Source organism: Cephus cinctus, unplaced genomic scaffold, assembly GCF_000341935.2.
Source record: "Cephus cinctus unplaced genomic scaffold, Ccin1 Ccin1_scaffold0980, whole genome shotgun sequence".
NCBI classification, from domain to species: domain Eukaryota; kingdom Metazoa; phylum Arthropoda; class Insecta; order Hymenoptera; family Cephidae; genus Cephus; species Cephus cinctus.
Window position 1 is genome coordinate 129,021 of NW_014333533.1, and position 23,155 is coordinate 152,175.

At 38.1% G+C, this 23,155-nt stretch overlaps 6 protein-coding genes across 9 annotated transcripts; 5 read left to right on the forward strand and 1 right to left on the reverse strand.

Moving 5' to 3' along the window:
- The first annotated feature begins 1,181 nt into the window (after positions 1–1,181).
- Positions 1,182–7,252, forward strand: LOC107271477. Its single transcript, XM_015747526.2, has 3 exons — positions 1,182–1,406; positions 3,865–4,027; positions 4,115–7,252. Coding segments are annotated over exons 1-3 (486 nt in total). The 5' UTR covers positions 1,182–1,404; the 3' UTR covers positions 4,436–7,252.
- Positions 7,253–7,254: 2 nt separating this feature from the next.
- On the reverse strand, positions 7,255–23,103 carry LOC107271472 (adenylosuccinate lyase). 3 transcript variants are annotated; one of them, XM_015747517.2, is made up of 4 exons: positions 20,533–20,982; positions 8,737–8,940; positions 8,210–8,644; positions 7,255–8,133 (listed from the first exon to the last, which is right to left on the reverse strand). In XM_015747517.2, exons 1-4 carry the CDS (start codon positions 20,686–20,688, stop codon positions 7,471–7,473), a joined length of 1,458 nt encoding a protein of 485 aa, XP_015603003.1. In that variant the 5' UTR covers positions 20,689–20,982; the 3' UTR covers positions 7,255–7,470. The 3 variants fall into 3 exon arrangements, with proteins under 3 accessions (XP_015603003.1, XP_024944483.1, XP_024944484.1); XM_025088715.1 differs by lacking the exons at positions 7,255–8,133; positions 8,210–8,644; positions 8,737–8,940; positions 20,533–20,982 and adding exons at positions 18,299–20,171; positions 21,349–21,555; positions 21,633–22,129; positions 22,207–23,103; XM_025088716.1 differs by lacking the exons at positions 7,255–8,133; positions 8,210–8,644; positions 8,737–8,940 and adding an exon at positions 18,299–20,171 and having other exon boundaries at positions 20,533–21,313.
- Positions 9,117–10,516, forward strand: LOC107271478 (protein snakeskin). Its single transcript, XM_015747527.2, has 4 exons — positions 9,117–9,270; positions 9,861–10,067; positions 10,135–10,254; positions 10,333–10,516. Exons 1-4 carry the CDS (start codon positions 9,220–9,222, stop codon positions 10,432–10,434), a joined length of 480 nt encoding a protein of 159 aa, XP_015603013.1. The 5' UTR covers positions 9,117–9,219; the 3' UTR covers positions 10,435–10,516.
- Positions 12,773–14,508, forward strand: LOC107271476. The gene is made up of 3 exons (XM_015747525.2): positions 12,773–13,411; positions 13,501–13,686; positions 14,095–14,508. The coding sequence occupies exons 1-3, from the start codon at positions 13,322–13,324 to the stop codon at positions 14,314–14,316; spliced, it is 498 nt and encodes a 165-aa protein (XP_015603011.1). The 5' UTR covers positions 12,773–13,321; the 3' UTR covers positions 14,317–14,508.
- Positions 14,771–15,401, forward strand: LOC107271479. Its single transcript, XM_015747528.2, has 3 exons — positions 14,771–14,911; positions 14,967–15,134; positions 15,192–15,401. Exons 1-3 carry the CDS (start codon positions 14,804–14,806, stop codon positions 15,372–15,374), a joined length of 459 nt encoding a protein of 152 aa, XP_015603014.1. The 5' UTR covers positions 14,771–14,803; the 3' UTR covers positions 15,375–15,401.
- Positions 15,811–18,937, forward strand: LOC107271474. 2 transcript variants are annotated; one of them, XM_025088724.1, is made up of 10 exons: positions 15,811–15,939; positions 16,009–16,139; positions 16,200–16,370; positions 16,432–16,595; positions 16,663–16,789; positions 16,853–17,074; positions 17,148–17,308; positions 17,370–17,467; positions 17,546–17,608; positions 17,757–18,937. In XM_025088724.1, the coding sequence occupies exons 1-10, from the start codon at positions 15,924–15,926 to the stop codon at positions 18,107–18,109; spliced, it is 1,506 nt and encodes a 501-aa protein (XP_024944492.1). In that variant the 5' UTR covers positions 15,811–15,923; the 3' UTR covers positions 18,110–18,937. The 2 variants fall into 2 exon arrangements, with proteins under 2 accessions (XP_024944492.1, XP_024944491.1); XM_025088723.1 differs by lacking the exon at positions 17,546–17,608 and having other exon boundaries at positions 16,200–16,733.
- Positions 23,104–23,155: the final 52 nt, after the last annotated feature.

Sequence of the window (23,155 nt, forward strand, 5' to 3'; positions counted from 1 at the left end):
ATTTAGAAAATCTCCGAGAGCCTTGCCAACTGGGAAGAAAGTCTGATCGGTATGCTTAATGATTTCGCAGTTACGTGGTTTGCGAAACGAGAAAGAGATAGGAACTACATAAACGATCGAACGATTGAAAAAGAAATTTGCAAATTTCATCCAAACAAGAATTATCGTAATTCTTAACCCAATGTCAGATAACCAAAATTCTCGTACAGACTCAAGCAGTGGGAACTTTTAGCAATGGAAATTTCCATGATCATCCCATATGCATATGTAGGAAGATAATTGCGAGTTCTCATAGCAGTACGCACGTAGCATGTAATCGCTCATAACTTTCAAGCGTGTCGCTCGCTTGCGATTCGCTCTATAGAATACAAAATTTATCGCTCTTCCTGATCCTCTTAGTCCGTTAGGCATTACTGACTTAAGTGTGTCATGAAAAGTGAACTCATTTCGTCGACCTACTGATACCTTTTATTTTAAATCGAAATCATATATATAAATATATATATATACACACAAAAAGCATATACAGTACCAATACCTTTCCCCGTACAGAAAAACCAAAAAATGATATACAAAGCACGTAACGTATTCACCATATGGAAAAATGATGATGAATAGAAAAAAAGAAGAAAAAAGTCACATTATAAAAGAAATAGGATCAACAATGAAAATGATTCAAAAAAATAATAAAAATAAAAGTTTACTCGCGTTAATCCAATAAAAATAATTATCCGATCGTCTTTTGTCCTAGCGATAACATTTCTTGCGTAACCCAGTTGCAGCAACAGCTGTTAGTACCCATTGCTGAACCTTGGATCAGCAACAGAAAAATTTGCAAAGTAATTTATATACGAGAAGAAAAAATGGTACATGAATTTTGAGATTGACATAAGATGAAAAAAAATAAATAAACAATAATTATGAATTTTTGAAAATAATAAATTTTTGTCGGAATATATATATTTTTTTCAATAATTCCCCAACCCCACCACTTTTGTTGCGGTTATGTAAATATTGAGTGTCCTAAAAAAAAAAACTCAAGATTTATCGATGTAAAAGGAAATAGCGACTACCGTGATTTGGTCAACTTCATTGTGTCTATCGAAATGGAGGTTCGCTTTGTACCGAAGTTGAAGTGGTGGCAGAGAGTGGGAAAGAACATAAGCAGAGGAACAAGCGTAGCAAGCCAGAAAGGGAGTGGGACTGTCGATGCGATTGTTAAGTTGGTAGGGAGGTGCACGAGGAGGAGGGTCAGGTAGACCTCCGCCAGGACAGAAGTGATATAAAGCCATTCGCCGTGGCAGTCGAGTTTAACGCACCTGAAACCAGAGATAAGAAAAGACACCAGTTGCCAACTTCGGCCAGCCTAGGAAAATCATCCCTGCCACACCACATCTGACCATCATGTGAGTTGTTGAATTTTTGTTGAAAAACTTTTGATCGCACTCTAAAAAATATATACCACGAGATCACAAATTAGCAAAAAAAAATTTTTAATTCTATATCGTGCGTAAATTAACATATGTTGCTCTAACTACGTGGTAGCTTATTATTATTTTTAATAACTTGACCTTGATTTATTGTATCCTTATCACAGTGTATATGCCGATGATGATTAGAATTGTGATATTTATATATATGTATAGATCACAGTGCAGTTTGTATTATGTAAGATTGTAGTAGGTAGTTTATATAGGTATATCAAAAATTGGTATCCAATTGGTACCAGTATGTTGCAAGCAACTGTTTTTCGTCAACTGTGAAACTTCATTGGAAAATTCAATGCGCTGTTGATACGTTGAGACGTAGGGAGATCAGATCACTTTTTTTTTCTCTTCCTCTTCAGCAATATGGTATTGCAAAATGTAACGGGTGAGCAAAAAGGAAAGATACAGGTGAGACCGTGGCTCAGGCTCCATTGCGAAATTGCAAGTTACAGTTGCAGGATCGCGTGTAGGTACGGCTCTGTGTGGTAGTGAGGTTACGTGACATTATGTAAATGTTGATGTGGCAGGTAAAAAAAAAAAATTGGCATATAACTGAGAAAGTCTTTAGAGTATTACGTAGCTTGGTATATTCGGTCAGGACTGTCGTTAGCGTCTGAAAAAAAAGGAAGCGGAAACGGGAAATCCGGAAGTAGAGTCGATAAAGCAGATTTGAAAAATACGAATTAATAAAAAAAATAGTCGATCATATCGAATATCGATAATCGATCAATTATCTATTATATAGATATTAAAAAATACAAAACCGTTAAGATTCGCGGAATAAAATTTTTTTTTAAATTACGTAACAAATGACAACCAAGCTGATTTCCAGTAAATTCGCCGGAGTCGCAGTTTCGTTGCACCGACGTAAAAAATTCCGGTTCCGTCAAAGGTCAAGCACGAGGAAATATATTCTTCAATATGCTTTGATTCTTTTTCTTTGGCAAAAGACACAACAAAGATATCGGCCGCGAATAAATTAACTCTCCAGTCACAATACGCCTATTGCTGCGCATATAATTTTTTATCTTTTTTTTTTTTTACTTATCACAAATCTACGCCGGAATTGGACCTTCGCGAGGAATTTGCTCCTGCCAATCAAAAGTACCGGTTAACATTCACATATCAGCAATCGGGCCTTGAGATACCGAGAAAGTGAAAGGGTCTTTAGGCGGTTTTGATCTCCCGTATTGCTGATTGGTTATCGGCTACAGGCTGTTTCAAATTCTTACTGTCACTTCGATTCAATTATAATATCGATTATTATTATGTTATCTAAATGACACGATATATTTTTTATACATTGAAGTATATACTGCATATACTATATATTATTTGGTAGCATACAATGCATTGAATATATATACTATAGCGCTTGTACTGTATATATTATATATTTCTATGCATTCTTTATATATTATATTTAACACACTAGTATATGCAATAAGCAATGTATAATATTAATATAATGCGTAGGAGTGTATATGGTTAAATAAAAGGTGGAGCACAGATCGGTATCTTTCGAGGTCATTTTTTGTTGTTTGTGACATTAAAAAAAAGGGGGGGCGGTAATGACGGTAACCTGACACGCAAGGACTGCAGAGGAAGCCGTACAATGAAATTCAACTGGAAAGAAACTTTCCCTCGTGAACGAATAGAAAGTAGAGTACAGTATGATCAGAATGTTCGATCGTGCGTAAAGCGACACCATTTTGTTACGGTTTTATTGGCGATCGTTACTGGTTAATTTTGGAATCGAATCTTGGATAAATTTATTATTACCCATAGACCTTGCTGTTGTTTAGGTTAGGGTATTAGGGTCACGTGCTTCGTTGTGTTGAATTTTATGAAAAATGATCTTGTATGCTTATTGTGTAATAAGAAAAGAAAAAAAATATTCACTTTCTCCCCTTAAAGAAGAGGCTCACTGTAATGCTCAATGTGCTTGACTACTCAAGTGGACTCGGGTCGTTTCGCAACCTGAGATAAAGGTCCAGTTTGGTTGGGACGTGGGTTTGGGTGTACGATGTTGTCAGACTGGAGAATCCAGTTGGGATGGCAACTGGCAGTTGGTATATTGGAACAGCGTTGAAGCGGATGGCTGGTACGAGTGTACGAGAATGTGAAGAGGAACGAGAATAAAAATGTTGTATGTCGTAAATGCCTGGAGGAGTGAAAGTTGATAACCAGCTGAACTTTGCTGTGGTTACGTGTCAGATTTATGACAGAAGCGAGTGAAAAAAATCATTAAAATATGATTAACATTGAGTCGAGGAACGAGGTCGATTTCGTATAAGATAAGAAAGTATTTTTATAGGTTATAAAGTGGGGGTAGTTTGTTGATATACTTTAATAAGATTGTTTTCTTTGATTTAAGGGTGGTGTGGTCGGTGGTGGTATTGGCGATGGCTGTAATGGCCGAAGCGGCAGTACCAGATCCACCAACTTCAGGTATCACAACAGTTGGTTCGTTAAAATTGGCTACAGCTGCCGATTGCGCAGGTCTCGTTGCATTCTCAGCTGTCGATGGGACCGTTAGGGTGAGTTTGGGGAAATTGAAAATTTTGGGGAGAATTTGGAAAGTGATTTTGATTTGGGATATTTTATGTTGATTTTTTCTTTATTAGGATACCAAAATGGTGCTGTCGAGGACTCTAGTGGACAAAGGCGTGGGATACGTTGCTGAGACTGGCACGTTCACTACTCATTGTCCAGGAACGTATCAATTTGGTTTTGCTGGTTATGGCAATTCTGATCTTCGCTTGACTCTCAAGATGAAAGCGAATAAATCTGCAAATTGGAATCCTGTGGTGAGCGCCGGTCCTGGAGGTGGCTCCAATATTGTTTTCCTTGACGTCGAAGCCGGTGATCAACTGGCTGTTTTCGTCGAAGCTGGGAAAATTACTAGCGGCACCACGTTCACCGGGCACCGCATTGCCAAGAAATGAACACGGCCCTGGCCCTTACGTTTTCAACAATTTTTATTCACGCGTCTGCAGACCTCGTGGGGATAACTTTTCTCTCTTTCTTCTTCTTTTTCCTTGTTTTAACGGTTCACTCTTTATTGACGTTCAGCAGTTCAGGGTTCATGATTTAATTTACATGGTGAACTCTAAACTCTTGAATTTTTCAACTGTGTCTACTGCAGCATGGAACACTTTAAAATTTCAACCGGTGTCTTATAGCTACTCGTTATGTACCTTTTCCCTTTTTTGTATTTATTCGATTTTACTAATCGCCACAAATTTCGAGTTCCTAATTCGAGGCAGACATATTTGCTTTTTTTTATGATTCCAACACTTTTCTTTGTCTTTCTGTTACACACACTGTGATAGCTTCTCTACCTACCATCTATTACTTACATTACACGAAAACTCTCTGATAAAAGTTATTGCGTTAATGGACGATGCTACTTTATCGAAGTGTTTTTGATTTTATATTCAGTCTTTTTTGTCTTGATGCAAATTTTCTGCTTTTTTTTTTGTAATTCGATAAAATCGCAATGTTCGTCCTAGTTTATCACTAGACAATTGTACAATCTTATTAGATCCTCTTCTTCTTTACTGTCTGATACGTTTTCACTGTCTCTCTATATTCCTATTTTCAAAATCCTTTTTGTCTTTGCAAAGATTTTATTTTCTCTTGGCTATTCCTTGAATTCTGCTCTTTTCTATCTTAGACTTTTTCACTTTTCCATATTTTCCCAGCCACTCTATTCAACGTTTCTCACACTGTTCTTTTTCTGTTCTATACTTTCTACTTTATCTTTTCTTTGTGATTCTTCTTTTTTCGATTTCTCGCTTTTCTTTTCCTGAGTACCTACCAGTATTACGATCTCAAATACAATTTGCTATGTCTTGCCATAAAGTACCTTGTTGTTGCGGGCACTTTCAATGGACTGTCTATGCTATCTTTACTTTTATTACGATTTTTTCCCACCTTCGATCTTCTCTTTCTTCTTTTCTCTATCTCTCACTTTCTCTTCTCCTTTCACTGGATCTCCTTTCACCTTATCGATACTCTTTCTTTCTTACCTCTGTCTTGACTCTTTCTATTCGCTCCTCTATTTGTGCCTTGCACGACCTGACCTCGATTCTTTTGCTTTACCGATCTACCTAACGTTTCACTTTGAGACTTCTTGAATCATTCTGTCTATCTTTCGAAAACTTTGTACAAAACTTTCTAAACTTTGTGATTCTTATTTTATGATCGTTTAATCGTTACAAGAATCTTTTCTATATTCCTTCTTATCTGGCTTATCTTTCTGTTTCGTACTATCTGTTCTTGTTCTGTTTTCTTTTTTACTGTCTTTTCTTTCACTCTATCATCTACTCTTTCTCTGACTTTCTTTATTCGTTTTTTTCTTTTCAAACTTTTCTATTCGAATCTTTTCCTTACTCGCTTTTCTATATTTCGTCTTTTATCTTTCTTTCTTTCTCTTCTCTTTAATGTTTCAATCCGTGACTCTTAATTTTTCATTCTGCATCTATACTTTATACTGTCCCTATTTCTATTATGATTTCATAAACTTTACTGTCTTATTTTGCCTTTTATCTTTCTCTTTCGATCTACCCTTAGTCTATCGTACACTTCTTCTACTAAGAAATGAGATACTCGATGCTGTGATTAGTACATTTAAATTAATTTTCTATTTTTTTACTTCCTTATCTTCTTTCCATTTCTCCTCTATTCTATCCTTCTCTCTCACTCTTTCTTTCTTTCCTTTTCTTGTCTTACTATTATTTCTTTATCGTCAGATTCTGTATACCAATCTCTCTATCTTCTCTCTATTTCTCTTTCGATACTTCACTATTTCTATACTTGTTCTATTTTATTTCCAAGCGTATCCCTACTCGCTTTCTCTCTAGTCTACTTTCTCATTACTTCATTGTCTCTCTATGCTTATTCTTTAACTATACCTTTACAATCTGTATCTTCTGAATTCGCATAAATGCAAAACACTATGTACATCCCTGTATACTATTCTAATTTTAAACACTACGGTCAGCCCTTTCTAACTTTCTTCAATAATCTCAACTCTCGAATCTCTTCGAGTCTCTATTATCTTTTCTTCTTTCAGTTCTTCGCATTACTTTCAAACTATAATTTTATAAGAGCTGTGATTACCATTTGTTACCTACCTATATCTAATTCTAGTACAAGCATCGTAACTAGTGGTATCGCAACCACTATTCCATGACAACTACTGCTTACCACTTACTATTATAAAATTCTATTCTACTATTCCTATCATTTCTCTCTTATTATCTGTTCTATTACTATACTATTATCAAACTATCCTCTCACCTCTGCTATACGCAATGTTTAACTACCATTGTGCTGTTACAAGTATCATATATGTACAATAAACATTGACTGACTATTCTCATATATTTTTCTATTTTCACACTTAATAACTCACAAGCGCATCCGCTATAAAATCTTTACGTATATTCGTTTTTATCGAATTGCTAACGATTTCACTTTCACTATACTAGAAATACCTATACTTATATATTTAATTACTTCCTTTATGTCTCTACTTTTTTCCATTCACTCTGTTACAGCTGCTTCTCTCCCTCTCTATCTCTCTCTCTCTCTTTTTCCTTCAACTGTCTTTCTTCAATCTCTACATCACTTACCAAATCCCTATAAAGCACGCTATCACAGACACAGTTTATAGTATAGTCTTACCCAAAAGTATTGGCCATGAATTAATTACCAATAATGTATAAGGCGATTAATGATAATTGAAAAAAAAAAAACGTATAACGTATTCGCACTTTATTCGGTGCTTGCTTTATATACACTTGCATTATACTGATACATGCATAAGCGAAAAATGTTCTCCCTTTACAAACAAAAAATATTAACATTGATAAAAAAATATACAATTTTATCTATACAAACCATTATATTAAAAGCATGAAAAAAGTATACACGTGTATTCAGAAAAAGTTCAGAAGAGATCCGTACCATCAGTTCAAATATTTAGACTTACAGGTGCAACCTGAACATCCTTGTAAAGTACAAGTATAGGATAAACCTCTTCCTCAAGAAATTCCACGACTTGTTCCGGCGCTCTTCCGACAAAGGTCGAAGGATCCAGCAGATTATCAAGTTGTCCCAATATAGGCGCAAAGTAAGGATCTCTCTTAATCCTATCAACAAGATCATTGTCTAGGCCGTGTTGCTTGACCTGAGCACCAGCTTCATGAGACAAGACACGTATCTTCTCATGACAGACCTGTCTATCGCCACCAGCCTTGACCATCGCCATGATTACATTTTCAGTGGACATAAACGGAAGTTCCTGAGCAATATGCCTAGCTATAACCTTAGGATAAACCACAAGACCTTCGGTAACGTTCTGAAGTGTCATCAATATAGCGTCAGCTGACAGGAATGCCTCGGATAGCGTGATACGTCTATTAGCTGAGTCATCCAAGGTCCGTTCCATCCACTGAGTCGCTGCAGTCTGCAGTGTGTTGTTCGTTAAGGTCATGAGGTGACGAGCAATGCTGCAGCAACGTTCCGACCTCATTGGGTTCCGTTTGTAAGCCATAGCACTTGAGCCAATCTGGGTACTTTCAAAAGGTTCCTCAATCTCCTTCATATTAGCCAGCAATCTGATGTCGGTGGCAATCTGGAAATTTAAATAATACAATTTCAAAGACTTGTCCCAAGCTGATAGAACGATCCAACTGAATACTTGGTCTCACCTTGTGAACGGTAGCTCCTAGGGAACTGAGTACGTTCAGACATTCCACATCAACTTTTCTGCTGTAAGTCTGTCCTGTGACTGCATAGCACTTCTCGAACCCAGCCATCTTGGTAACAAGGGCGTCGAGACGCTTCACCTTCTCTCCATCGCCCTCGAACAGTTGAAGAAAGGACGCCTGAGTACCCGTCGTCCCTTTGACGCCTCTGAATCTCAGGTCTGCCCTTGCTCTGCGCAGTGCCCGTTCGTCCATGAGCAAATCGTGAAGCCAGAGGGTCGCCCTTTTACCAACTGTCGTCAACTGGGCCGGTTGAAGGTGAGTGAAGCCAAGGGTTGGTAAGGAACGATAGTCCAAGGCGAATTTGCTCAGTCTGGATATCACGGTTGCCAACTTTGGCAAGAGGAGGTCGAATCCATCGCGCAATACCAGCAGGTCCTTAAATATGAGAAAAATATAATTTTTTAACTGTGACTCTTTTTTAATTTTACCAATTGGTATCCTTACAATATATCTTACTGTATCCTTACTGTGTTATCTCCCACGTAGCAGCTGGTTGCTCCAAGATGAATGATCGGTGCTGCTTTTGGACATTGGGAACCAAAAACGTGCACGTGGGCCATCACGTCGTGCCGGGTCAATTTTTCTTCCTTGGCTGCGGCGTCGAAGTCGATGTTATCGACCTGAGCCTCCATTTCGGCAATCTGATCCATGGTTATCGCTAGACCCAATTCCTATAATTGATACGAGTGGGACTTGAGGTCGCACTTACCAGTATGTTTTCAAAATGTATGTGATTTTTAGCCATGGGTGCTGAAGACACAGGAAAGAGGTGAGTGCGCATGCTCGTACGTAATTTTCTATCTATTTTATATATATCCCCCCAGACCCGTTACTCCCTTATCTGATTAGATAAGGAGGGCTTGGTTCTCCAGAGTCTTACTTTTAGAATCGCTCCTCAATTTCATTCTTTTTAAAGACTTTGACGCTGTTGCGTGTTAAACTCAGGCAAAATGGTGTCCATACAGACGATCGGCGGTATAGTGATTAAAGCGTTGAAATTGGTGAGGCAAATTTTTAAGTTTTACGTTAATTTATTTTTATCGCAGTGTACAGTCGTGCGAGATATCTTTTGTGATGGATAATCAACAATGAACTTTATTGACGATGTCTGATATATATTTTGTGATAGTCCGTAGTAGTTTCAAATTTTAATATAGTCCTGTGCGCGGTAACGTTATGGGAATTTTTTTTTTATATTTTACGTAAAGCAAGAAGAGTGTCCAAATTTGGGGTCAAAGTTAATTTTTTTTTTTTGACAAGTGTATTTTTATGGGATTTAAGGGTGTTTCTTTAGAAAAGATGAGTAAGTGGTGATTTATAATTTTGAAAATTGAAATATCGCGTTAATTACCGGGAATACAACTCATTCAAGAAGCATTTTTATTGGTGAATCATTCCTGGTCTGATATCAGGTTTATGATAAGATGCAGTGTTTGTGGAACGATACGGCGTATGACACACGCACGGATAGATACGCGTACCGCTATTATCAATGTGTTGATTAACTTTTAATTTTACTACGAAAGGATGGAAAAAACGCATTTTGAAAATTTGAGATATTTTCAAAATATTTTTGACATTTGATTTTCAGGTGATAAACCTCATCATCCTTATACTGTATCGAACCGGATATGGTGGAGAATTTTTGGGTGTCGGCGGAACGTGGAATTTGAATGAATCGAAAAATCCTGATGCGGAAATTGTCGCTTCCGGTATCTTTGTTGGATTCTTCATATACACTAGCGTAGTGCTAATTACTTATTGCTTTGGTGACATGAATCACAAAAAGACCCTACAGGCACGTATTACGGTCCCAGTTAAGATTTTTGATTATTTTTGGTTTTATTTTTAATTTTTCTTTTTAGGAAATTATCATGAATTTCGTGGGGATGATCATGTTCACTGCCGTGGGTGCTACCGCTCTTCATTACTGGCACGGATACCAGAATGATCACGATTTCATTCACGTGACGACGGAGAGACAGGTAATTTTGAAAAAAATTATAAAATCAAAAAAAAATTAAAAAATTACTCAATTCTCATATACACCTTATATCTTTCAGGTTGGTATTGCAGTGGGTGCACTTTGCACCTTCGAAGCAGCGATTTATCTTTTCGATTTGGTTTTGAGTTTCTTGCAATTTGCCAAAGAAGAATTCCAGTAAGGGAGAATAGCACATACATTTTTTTAAATCCAATAAATTGCGATAACGCATCGCGCTCCGCGTAAAATTTTGAAAAAAAAAATCATCAAAATTTTGCGAAAAATATCTCTTTTTTCCCACACGACCATTTTCACGACGAAAGTTAAAACCCCAAAAATTCACACGCACACGATACACCTGTTACGTCATTACTGCCACTCATCCACCCCCGCGAATCCACGACTAAAAATCAAATAAGAATAACGAAAAAAAATATATTTTTAACCCCTTGCACTACGCTGAAATTCGGAGCAAGCCGTGCTTAACCTATGCACGCGAATAGTCGCGAAAAGAGTCGAAAAGGCGGGGCCCGAGTGTCAAAACTGTAAACGTCCTTGTTTGACCCGATATTAAGACCAAGAGTACGGCTAATGATATTCATGCTTGTCCCCCGAGATGTCGATTATGAGCCAAACTCGTGATATTCACGTTTGACATGAAATTAAATAACGAGTTTGACTCGGGATATTCAAGTTTGGCCTCAAATTTTCATCATGAGTCTGACTCGTGAAAATAGTGCAAGGGGTTTAATATATAAATGACTGGAAAGAACTTCTTTCACCCGTCAGTACAACGTAGCGATTACAAATAATTTTCTAAGCAATTTTTGTAAAAATCACTCCGCACCACGGGTTTGATTAAACAAACATATATACACGTGACGAATATTTTATACGATACCCGTACAGATCTATATAGATCATAATAAAGTACGACCAATAAATTGAAAAAATTAATTAAAAAAAAAAACATGCACATTATATCCAAAAAGTAGATAAAATAAAAAAAGAAATTTTTCGAAAATTTTTTTTTATTTCCTATCATCCAACTTCCTCATAAATACTAATCAAGTGCATTATAAATATACATACGCAACATAAGATACAAGACGAGGTCATGTTAATTTCAAACAATAAAGATTCTGACGTCCTCATCCTACGCCCAAGAAAAAGAGCATTTGGTCATCTTGATCGTGACATAATTTCTTGAAACCCATTAACATTATGCGCTCTACTCTATTCCAAAAATGCCCAATATCAAGGAAGGATCGAAGATCCAATCCAAATCGGCCAAAAATCCGTACAAAACATAAACGGCCATTCTACGCTCTATGGAATTTACTATATAGATTATACATATATATATATATATAGATATATTCATAACAGGAGTATTCGATCAATGACCCGAGAATATATGAATGAATACTACCTATACGCTATGTTGACCGCGAGAATACGAGAATGTTATGACTGTACAGTTGCATCAATTAATCCAATTAACCCTCGAGACACAGAAAATCGCCCACGGTGCCCCGAACGCCCACATCCACTTAATAAGTTAATTAGAAGGAAACCTTCGTGTAACAAGAAAAACACTAACAATAATAACATTGTTTACCCCAAACTCAGGTTCAATCAACCATAAAAGGACGTCCGTACAAAACTTTTCCTTTTTTTTATTTATCCATAAAAAATTTTCTTCACCCACTGTACCAGCCTATACGCCATTCCCGAATAACACGGTACAGTCCTGTTAAGATTTCCAGGCCGATTAACCATTGGATGGTACCAAAGTGATCAATAGCATGATCCCATTCGTACAAGGTCATGACCCAGATTTCATCCAAGCATACCACACCTCAATCTTAGATAACCGACAAATGACCCGGAACAGGTGTACACAGTCTGATTCGCCAGCGTGTACGTAAAAAGAAAAGTCCATGTAGTCGTTACGACCTCGGTACCAAAAGCCATCAGTGAAAACAGGCAAAAGCATGAATGACGCCGAGGACGTAAAACCGTAGTAAAAGGTGAGTAATCGTATAGTGAAAAAATGCAATCCAAGTAATACACAAAGTATAGCATACATAATAAAATAAAGACACGCCCGATTTCACTATTGTACATAAAGTGCATTGACTATACTTAAGTATAGTACTGGTCTGCGCTAGACCCAAATCAAGACTGTGAAGACGCTATAGGAATGAAGGCATAGAGTAACGGCAGCTATTGCACAGGTTCGATTTTACATTGTAATATATACATGTGTGATCGACGCCATCATCGTAGTGATTCTCGTAGTTGCGTAGAGTAAAATGAAGTGTATAGATTGCGTAGGCTTGAGCGCATACAAGAACGGCAGTTGTGTTCACAGCTTGAATTTCTATGCTGTGCCGTGCATATACAACAGAGTGTATATATGTATATACAATGTGACCTGACGCAACCAGCGCTGTGGTTCCTCGTAGTGGGTTGTGCAGCCTAGTGAGACGGTGTCACGCTTCGTGTTTTCAGTTCTACTCGCGACGTGAGCCTCGATGCATCATTGCTGCTCCCCCCGAGGAACATTTATTCGGTGTTGCTGGTAGTACGCCATTGCTGACAGTCCACAGGCTCCTCGGGGTACACGTAGTAGCCGTGGGGGGTTGCCCGTAGTAAAGCAAAACCAAACGTAGGGGGGGCAGTGGACTTGCCCCGCGTAGTAAAAACTGATAAGGACGTGTAATATCGAATATACGTAAGCGAGGTTGGCGTGTTTATAAGTCCTGGCGAGAAGGATAACGCGCTGCAGTCTTGTGAAGGTTTGAAAGGCGCGGCAATAGGCTTGACTGGAAAAATTGGTCTGTTTACGGTGCCGGACTATAAGGTGTGGTTCTATGGGATAGGAATTTCGAAGAGGGAAACGAGACTCTGAATTGTTTTATTTTTTTCCTGCGTTGTTTACGTGGATTGTATCCGTTGGGCGAGTAAACAGGAAGATTCTGGACTGTATTCGTAAGCGATACGTTTGCACGGTTGATACGTTCAAGCTGGACGACGGAAGAGGAAGACACAAAAGGGTCAGAATGGCTGATGAGACTTTGCAGAATTCTCACGGGAGCAAAGAGAGCGACGGTTTGAACGCGACGGCAATAATAGCTAAGATAGTTGAAGTGGTGAGTTGTCCTTTGTTTTGTCTAGCGTTACCATTGTTTTTATGGCCGGTGTTGTCATTCCACGTGCGCTTCCACAAACTACGTTACAGGTCTTAGCTGTCTTTGCCGTGGGACTGATCGTGGATCCTTTGAATTCCTTTCAACGGATACACTACACACCGAGGCTTAAGGTCGACGACATAGCTATCATCTATATCAGCCTTGCTGGATATATTATCATCAATATGCTGTTCCTGATCGGATACCTCATCGGCGATCGCATACCTAAGAAAACGGTAAATTAAGATGATTACACAACTGGGCGACGGTTCGTATTTGTTGCGTCACTGTTTAACAATTTTTACGGCTACGCGACATTCCACGATCGTTTTGTTGCTTCGTGGATTGGATTTTCGCTCGCGTGTGGTCTTGCCTTGTGCTTCTCTCTCCTTCTTCAAGTCGCACTTACTGACCTTACTGACTCATTATCGATGTGTGGTGGAGTATGGAATAATTAGCAGCCTTAGCGAGACCTACTCTCGTGCACGCGTGTCAACGGGACGTTTGTTGTCGCTGTGAGAACGCATCCATACTCTTTAGTTATTTAGACGAAGGCGTGACGACGCGACGAATTGCAATGAGCGGTTCAAGTTTAATTGGAGCGACGGCAAGGATGAGAAATAATATTTATTCGTGTGTTTCAGTCGATCCTCTTCTCGGCGGTGGGCGCGGTCCTTCACGTCGTTGCTGGAAGCGTGATCGTTCACAATTGGCGACATCTTAACGGCACATACATTTCGATCAGCAGCAACGCCATCATCGCCAGTAAACAATACTTGGATATGTTGATATCGGCGTCGTTCTTTGCGTTTCTCAACGCTATTGTGTTTGTCATCGATATATTCTTGACGTTTAAATTTGAGTAGGTTTTTTTTTTTGGAAAAAAATTAATATAAAACATAAAGGCGCGTTCACGCGGCAATTTATTAGAGGCACGAATGGTGGACATGAAGGCGAGACGCAGCTGCATGAGATCGATCGTAGCTTCCAGGTTTAATTTTGAGTTATGACAGTTAAAAAAAAAACAAAGACCAAAAATCGCAGTCGACACTTGACAGGTACAACGCTATAACCCAAAGTTCTTTAACATTGCAATTTCGTCCATACGACATCGGCGTCGCGTCAGATTATCGCTCGAACGTCATTAATTAGAGCTTTATAGAATATATTTAAACTATTTAATATGTAAGGATCACAATTTGTATATCATTTATAAATAAATACAAAAATCTTAAACCACGTGACATGTTCGTTAAGTATTTAAGTGCCCGAAGTTAGCCATCAATTGTACGTATACGCGAATGTCGAGGACAGCCTAAAAATCTTCAAAGAAATTTTCAATTACAATTTAAAATGATAGGACCGTCCTGTCTGAGTCCAGGATGTGCCCCGACCTCAGCAGGCCCCTGCGACGACGCCTGCTCGTTACCGATGGCCAAACCGATACGGATTTTTCAATTTGTAAGAAAATTTTATTCTCACGAAACCTTAAATTTTGATTTTCTCCAATTTTTAGTTACTGGTCACGGGTCTTTTTGCTCTGACAATGTACACAATTTCCAAAAATTCTCCTTACAAGCAAGAAGAAGCCATACTGCTGACTGTACTTTTTGGAAGTTTTCTTTTTATATTGCTCATTGACATAATCAGTCAATTTGGTGGCGATCCCATTCCAGACACACCGGTAAAATTTCAATCCTTCGTCATTGATAATTTTGAAAAAAAAAATGTCATCCCCTAGATGTTCCTTTTTGGCGTCGTCGGCACCATCCTTTTTCTAATGGCAGCTGGAGGCATCTTTTTCATAAGCAAAAGAGACGACGTTGAAGAAGTATGGAGATTGACATTGGCAACTGCATTGACAGCTGTCTGCTCGCTTCTCTTCCTATTGGATATCCTTTTGATCTTCCTTTACGGATACTGAATTTTATTTTTTTTTATCAGATTTACCTTACCCTTATATTGTCTCTGTCACTGAACTTTGTATATAATAGAAAAGGGTCCAATGTCGTCGACAATAGCGAATTGGAAACTAATACCATGTCTTTAAGTGAATTCTTGATCCTCGAAAAACGTCACCAGCAATAATTTAACTGTATAAATCGTAAGTTTTTCCTCCTTCGAATTGCACAACGAAAATAGGCCAGCAATATCAAGAAAATAATTCAGCAATGCCTCCGCCGTCTATCAATAGTACACTGTGGGTACATAGTAACGATGCATTATATATTGTGACTCGCATATGCACTGCACAGTACGCGAGTACCGATACATAAATGTTAAATATTTTATGGAAATTTATATCGCACACTGGGTATATACCAGCACCATGGCAACCATGGCTTCAAAACAAATGGGGGAACGAATAAGTCCCATGACTTATCGAATGGTTGATTCACCGCGCGTGAATTGGTTGTACAAGAATTTTTCCTAGGAATTCGAAAAAAGAATTTCCAAAGTGAAGAAAAAAAAAATGATGAACCTCTCCGGTTAGATACCTTAACATGACTATTTTTTAGTGGCTCGACAATTTTGGGTTTATCCTACGTGTTTTTTAGGTTGGATGCCAAAGAGCAACAACGATAGGGAAAAAAGGTCAAAGGTTGTCAGAGTGCCCCAAAAGTTCAAAGTGGACTGTGACTATCCTCATGGACCATCAGGAGTGAAACCGGTCAGAATAATCCTACTAGTAAGTAATAAGAAAAAAAAATAATCAAAATGTCTAAGATAAATTTTCAAAAATTACTAGCTGGTCACTTTGGTCCTGTTTGCATTCGTCGTTTACATGACAGCTATGGATTCGTCACCCTTAACAGACGCGTCGTCGATCCTTCTGATAATCCTTACCTCCATTTACGTATTCGTCCTGGCAATGGATTTAATCAGTCAATTCGGAGGAGCAGGCATTACGGATTCACCGGTACAGCAAAAAAAAATTCTAAATTCCAAAAATCACAAAACCCATCCGTCGCCCTCGTTAGATGCTGGTGTTCAGTATACTGGGTGTCCTGCTATTCGCCACGGCAGGACTCGTAATAATATTTTACTTGTACGGACTCAGTGGTTATTGGGAATTGCTGGTATCGTTTCCACTCTGCCTACTGATCGCTATTTTATTTATGCTCGAGCTGTTCCTGATACTCGTGTACGTATAACTGAAAAAAATTTCCAAAAATTTTTTCCTAATCCTCTCCCCCAAAAACATCGCGCAGTCACTGGCGACGAAAATGCAATTCAGCAACGAAGTGTTATCCTTGCGTCGCCGCCCACACCTGCTTCCCAGGTCAGTTAAGGAATCTTTGTCAGCAAGATAACGATAATCGACCAGTTGACTCGGACGTAAGCGATATTCCGAAAATAGAATAAAAGTGCATAGATTCCTAATGCATTTTTAACTCACAGATATCGAAGTACGATGCAACTACCAGTGTAAGCAGTTGCAGACAAGCACCGGTAATCGAAGACACGATGGATCCTGTAGATATGTCTCACGCCTATAGGAAAATCGAAAAGGTACACAGACGTCAATACGTCGACACTCAGAGCAGCGTGCCGTCGGTCGCGATTGTAGATATTGCCCAAGTGCAGACGGAGCAGAGAACCTACATGAACACGGAGATTCAGGTGATAAAGATAGGAGTGAAAATAATGCAAACGATTTTACGGGAGATTTAAACAATTAAAAATTCAATTGCAGACTGAGGACATTGAGAGCAGTACTTGCACGTGTAATATAAAACCTTGTACCCCAATTTATTCCCCCTGTCTACGGCCGGCTACATGCGCAGCATGCAATGGCTATCCTATAATGCACCTGATGCACAGTGACCTGCCAATGAGTGCATCGTATTACAGCGAGTGAGTAGCAATGGTAGTGTTGCTGATTTTTTTTTGTTTAACGATGATTCTCCCTGGGCAGTTGCAAGTGCAGCGGGACGATGGAAGTGCATCGGGAGGATATGCAGCGACAGGAGGATCCAGTTAGAGAAAATGCAGCAACTTCGGTATCGCATACGAGTGAGGATCAGAAATTGAATTTGGTATTTGTAAAGAAAAGAATTGAAGAATAAAGAAATGATATATCTGATTTTTCAGATTTAATAGTAGAGGAATGTAGATCTAGACAGTCCAGGAAAATTCCACGTGTATATGAAACTCGTAAGAATATATTATTGATTGATCCAGATGATTCTTGTAAGATTATAATTGTCTTGTATGAATTGTTGCTGAAGTGGATTACTTCGATGTCGTCGTTGCTGACTTTTTTTTTAAACTTGGATTTTCTTCATGAGAATTATTTCTCAAGGTCCCTGCCCTACTCATGGTTCTGGACTGGCTGCGACACTGGCAGGACTTCCTCTCGCTGTCACTAGAGTGACACTTCCGGATTGCTATGTCAGAAGGAACAAACGTACGCAGACACCAAAGCAAAGTGTCAGCAGCGACAAAGAGAACAAGACTGTAAGCGTTGACGAGTCAAGTAAACGGCAGAAAATCGAGAAGGACAACGCTGAGGTTGCAGAAGAAAAATTAGATACCGAAGAGAAAAGAGAAGAGGGGGTATTAGAAAAAGAGCAACAGCTTCCGGCTGAGAAAACAGTCGAAGAGAAATCTCCGGGTAGGGAAAATCGAAGAGACTCTGAAAGTGGTACAATGTGAGGAAACAAAAAAAAAAGAGAAACTTAAAAAGCAATAAGAATTATTTTTACCTGTCAACACAGCGAAGGTTCGTCCAACAAGGAATTTTCGACGAAAAGGAGCAGTAAGATTTTTCAAAAAAAGAATAAAGTCGACCTCGACAGATCAGGGAACAGGGGGGATGAAAAAATGACACATAAAACTTGTGGATGCGTTCCCAGGGTATTTTGTGATTTATAAATATAAAGAATCGATTAACATTACAGAATAATTAACAATTGTTCCTTTTTATAAAGCCTTATCAGACGTGGAGTGGATATTGCGCAATGTGTGGTCGACCTCAAGTCTCTGTGAGTAAAGTAAAAAGAAAATATCTTAAATAAACTAATAAATTTTACAATTTTCAGTCTCCAAGTCGTTTGCGATCAAAGCCAGCTGGTGACTGAGACAATTTTAATAGCAATATTGCTGGAATTCGACTGTGTATATGATATATTGGAACTCTTTAATGATAGCAATTAGTTGGCATAGAAAAAAATTATTTCATTCTTTATTACGTATGTCATTTCATTATTAGGACGTCATTAGAGTACAAGAGAGGTAATAAGGTTCAATGGTTATCAAGTAGATAGAAAATTAGTCGGACATATAGATTATATAAAAGTACAAATAAGTTTATGGTACAGTTTTTGTATCTTTCTTATTTAAAAGATTACGATATAGTGAGGGCAATAATATTCTGATAATAGTAAGAACAAACATTGTTACCTACTTGAATAATGACAATATACGTATGTGCGATATACAATAAAAAAATACGTATGCCTCCGGCCCAAGGAGCTAGAGTTTAATGATTTTTGGTTTTTAATTAGACATATGTTCTATTAAGAATAGGCCTGGCACCTTTTGGAACTGCATTATCAGCAAAAAGTGCTGACTGTGAATTGTTAAGGAATTGACTTGTGTCGCTGCAAGTAAGCACTGGGGACTCGTATTTCAATGGGATAATTGGAATAGGAGCATTTATAAGAGAATGATTTCTTGGAATATAACCAATATCCAGTGCTGGTAATAAATTGTTAGTTTGATTAGAATAATTAAAGGTTAAACCAGCAAATGGTTTAGTGTAATTCTGACAACCACATAAGACATTTGTGAATGCAACGTTACTGGCTTGGTGCTTATTTTGATTCCAGGCAATGAAATTAGTATTAATATTTGATAATACGTGTGGTGCTTGATCTTGAATATGAAGATTTTGAATCATATTTGGATTGTACATTGAATTGCTGGGAATCAACGGAATATCATTCTTTCCATTGTTCATTAAAACAGTTACTGGATATTGCTGATGAGTATGTCTATCATTTTTAGCATCGTTCAATAGAAACTCAAGAAAAGCCTGTCTATAATTTTTATTCTTTAAACCATTCTTAATATTTCCGGCCAAATTATTTACATGCGATTGTATGTCAGGATTATTCGTGCCTGATTTTATATAGGATTGTGGGGGGAATCGTGGTATAAAGCTATCTGCAGAATTCCATTTTCCACATTCATCAAAGCCATTAGACTTTTCTTGATTTTCCATATTTTGATATTTTATGATATCTCCATCCGACTTACTCTCGAGACTCTTATAATTAGACAAATTCTCAATCTGATTAGACGCATTTCCTGATGCTGGCATTTCCATGAAAGTGTATTTATCAAAAAGATTCAAAGAATCATTATTCTCTACTTGACAATGATTCTCAACATCCGCATGCTCTGAATTCTTCTCTTGAATCTGAAACCATTCGGCTTCGCTAATCTGAAAATTATCCAAACAATCCAGTGAACAATCGATGTTCAATTCATCATTGATTTCTTCCTCTTGACTCTTCGATGAAGTATCTTGTGTTCTGTTCTGCTTATTAAAGAGAACTGGTGATCGTCCATCCTTAATATATCTTCTTATTTTCTGTTCCAAATATTCATCACGAGGTCGTCGTCGATTCTCACATCGTTTAGCTTCGGTACCGACGATAGTGGTGGTGAGAAGAACATTTCCCCGCTCGTCGCAAATTCCTCTCTCTTCAATCTTTCCCGAATAATCTTACAAGATTAGAACAAAATACCAAAAAAAGCGTCCGAATGCTACGAGCGAAGGAAAAAATCCTGATATATAATTATGCAATCTCTTATCATCGTACGTAAGAGAATCTTGAACTCTTGTCGAACTTTCCCCAGGGGGTCCCTTATCGTAAATCCCAACAAGATATTTTCACAACATCTGCAGATACTTAACATTCTGTCGTAATGAAATTGCAATGGATAGAAAATTTTGTTAGAACTCTAGAGAACCATCAGAAAATAATGTTACAAATTTAAAGCATGAAAATGCTTGAAACCAATTACTTTAATACTTTCATAATTAACAAAGAACTCATCCTCTTACGAACCATTTCTGCTTTTGCAAGATAAATCCACAGCCGACGCCACGTGCTGAACTTGTGTTGTTCGCTGAAGTTGAATTTCATTTCCTTGGATGCATAGCGAGTTGACAATGGACTTCGATAATTGCAATACTCACTATTGTAATTCACAGAGTCACCCATTTCTACTTTTTATACTTAAAATTCACGAAAGAAAAACGAACGCTACTAAATTAACAACTGTTCCCGGGAATCAGCTGATCGATACTGTCTGAACGACGCTTACCAACCGACTGAAATTCAAACACTGCGTCCCTCTCGCGTCGTGACGTTGTACTAGTTAGGCGAAAACGGTTTCAAAATTTCGAAGAGCATAACAGCGGTCGTTACATATTATCGTTCGTGAAATTGTGAAATAATCATGTGAAAGAGATAAGTGCGCCGAGAAGGATGCTTGCGAAACGTAAGTTGAGTTGACGTAAATAGTAAAAAACAAAAGAAAACAAACAAAACGAGAATAATTGATAACTGTTTCCTTGAGAGCATTGATCGCGTTTTAATGGCGACCAATCGTATAGAATTGACAAAGGTTACTCGACGTAGAAAAACAAAAGTTTCTAAGCCATGAGAATTCGAGAAGGTTTAAGTATAAGATAAATATAGGTAAGATAGCCGCTTCTACCCACGTCCCAATTTTACGTGAGACAATGAATGGTCACAATCATTGTTTTCCATTATTGTCAAACGGTTTCATGGCCGCCAACGTTTGCCATTATAAAGTCCCACCTCGCTCGTAGCAAAGGCACAAATTCTTGCGGATAATAAGGTAAAACATAATCTTACCACATTCGAAGGGAAAACAGCAGGATGAGCCCAATCCACGCTGACCTCCGAACCTTCAAATAAGGTACTACGTTCTGGTACCAATCTTCTTCTAGCCATGGCAGCTCCTCTGTGCGTTTTGTAAGAAGCCAAAGCGAATTTTGCTTGTCCGTTCGAATTCCTGTAGACAGCTACCTTTTCGACGTCATCGGTGATAGTGTAGAGCTTCTACAGGTAAAATAAGAAATATATTCTTGACTGCCAGTACAAAACTATACCATTGATTACTAAAATCGGCTACGTACTTTGATAACGACTTTGCTGTCCACGTTAGGTGGTAGATAACCTATTGTCAACCTACAATTATTAATACTGGCGACCACGCCAATTCGACGTCCAGGAAGTATCTCAAAATTGTCAAGCTCTCGAATCGCCCGACGTGCATATTCTGGCTTCGCAAACATAACGAAGCAGTAGCCTCTATTTGTACCTGAGAAATCCATCATCAGACGAATTTCATAGACCTCACCCATTGCACGGAAAACTGGATAAATTTCATGCTCGTATATAGTTCTCGGTATTTTCCCAACAAAAACTTCGCATCCAGCACCAGGTGCGTCCCCTGCCCATCCAGGAGGTGGACCACCCAGTTTTCTCTGACCGTTTATTTGCGTTATTGTAAAATTCGAATCTGTCATCAACTGAAGTACCTGCCTGCTGGTTTCTATTTGAGCAGCCAGATTCATAGAACGATCATTGGTAGATCGATTGATTGATCGGTTTTTTCGATTATTTTTTTTATCTATATCGACAAGAATTTTTTATCACGTACATACATACATATTTATCATTTCTGTTTTATATCAATTAATAGCATACCTGACTGCTTTTTATTCGATCCACGAGATTTTATATTCTCACAAATTTGATCTTCGTTCTCTAATGACTCTTTTAGTTCGTCTCTCGTACCTGGATCAGAATCCTGATCGATCACTGTTCCTGTGTCACGAATCTCCTTGATATCTTTCTTCATTTTTCGCTTCAATATTTTTGATATACACTCAATTTTCACTTTCACCAAGATCGTCAATGATACTTAAACGCGTTAAATCACCAGTGTAGAAAATGATTTTAAAAAATTATAAATCATCCAAAAGCTTCGATCACGATGTCGATCTAAATATATCTTACGTTCTTACTCTAAACCATATTAGAGCTCACAAGCGACTGATCCACTTTTCACCACGACCTGGTCAGATTGCCAGATGTCAAGTTTCAGTCCGAAAAATAGACCTCTGCTCAATGATTGGCCTGTTGTCTCATCCCTTGCCATCAAGCACTCCAATAAGAACTCTTGACTCTTCTCGCTCCCGACGGGATTTCGTACTGTGGGGTAAATATCAATTTTCTATTGGCTAACCCTATCAGTCTATGGAAAATTCGAGAGAATAGGAGAATCTTTGCTACTCGCATAAGACTTCGAAGCAGGAATGTAGACGACGTCACAAAATAGTCTCGACTACGCGTAACGGCCAAATACATTGTTGCAAGAAACGAAGAATACACGTCTACGGTGGAAGAGTCCAGACAAGATCATCATTGTTATTATAAGAAGTTTCTAGAAGTATTATAGAAATTTCAAATATATCAGTTAAATATTTATAATGCATTTTTTTATCATTCAATTTAATCAGTTATAATTTTCAGGCCATAGCCTGCGGTGGAATCTGTAATTTTGTTCGTTCGATAAATAATTTTATGCATACTCCATATACCTTAGTCTTATCTAGAGTTTCTAGGAAAATTAAAACACGTACACATTATTGTT

Coding starts and splice junctions, on each gene's coding strand:
- LOC107271477 (XM_015747526.2), top strand. Junction 4,028..4,114: donor CTGTCGATGGGACCGTTAGG/GTGAGTTTGGGG, acceptor TTTCTTTATTAG/GATACCAAAATGGTGCTGTC.
- LOC107271478 (XM_015747527.2), top strand. CDS start 9,220: ATGGTGTCCATACAGACGATCGGCGGTATAGTGATTAAAGCGTTGAAA. Junction 9,271..9,860: donor TGATTAAAGCGTTGAAATTG/GTGAGGCAAATT, acceptor TTTGATTTTCAG/GTGATAAACCTCATCATCCT. Junction 10,068..10,134: donor ATCACAAAAAGACCCTACAG/GCACGTATTACG, acceptor TTTTCTTTTTAG/GAAATTATCATGAATTTCGT.
- LOC107271476 (XM_015747525.2), top strand. CDS start 13,322: ATGGCTGATGAGACTTTGCAGAATTCTCACGGGAGCAAAGAGAGCGAC. Junction 13,412..13,500: donor TAGCTAAGATAGTTGAAGTG/GTGAGTTGTCCT, acceptor ACTACGTTACAG/GTCTTAGCTGTCTTTGCCGT. Junction 13,687..14,094: donor ATCGCATACCTAAGAAAACG/GTAAATTAAGAT, acceptor CGTGTGTTTCAG/TCGATCCTCTTCTCGGCGGT.
- LOC107271479 (XM_015747528.2), top strand. CDS start 14,804: ATGATAGGACCGTCCTGTCTGAGTCCAGGATGTGCCCCGACCTCAGCA. Junction 14,912..14,966: donor CGATACGGATTTTTCAATTT/GTAAGAAAATTT, acceptor TCCAATTTTTAG/TTACTGGTCACGGGTCTTTT. Junction 15,135..15,191: donor ATCCCATTCCAGACACACCG/GTAAAATTTCAA, acceptor GTCATCCCCTAG/ATGTTCCTTTTTGGCGTCGT.
- LOC107271474 (XM_025088723.1), top strand. Junction 16,734..16,852: donor CGCCCACACCTGCTTCCCAG/GTCAGTTAAGGA, acceptor TTTAACTCACAG/ATATCGAAGTACGATGCAAC. Junction 17,075..17,147: donor ACATGAACACGGAGATTCAG/GTGATAAAGATA, acceptor ATTCAATTGCAG/ACTGAGGACATTGAGAGCAG.
- LOC107271472 (XM_025088715.1), bottom strand. CDS start 22,360: ATGAAGAAAGATATCAAGGAGATTCGTGACACAGGAACAGTGATCGAT. Junction 21,556..21,632: donor ACAGCAAAGTCGTTATCAAA/GTACGTAGCCGA, acceptor TTTTACCTGTAG/AAGCTCTACACTATCACCGA. Junction 20,172..21,348: donor CTGTTTTCCCTTCGAATGTG/GTAAGATTATGT, acceptor TATTCGGGAAAG/ATTGAAGAGAGAGGAATTTG.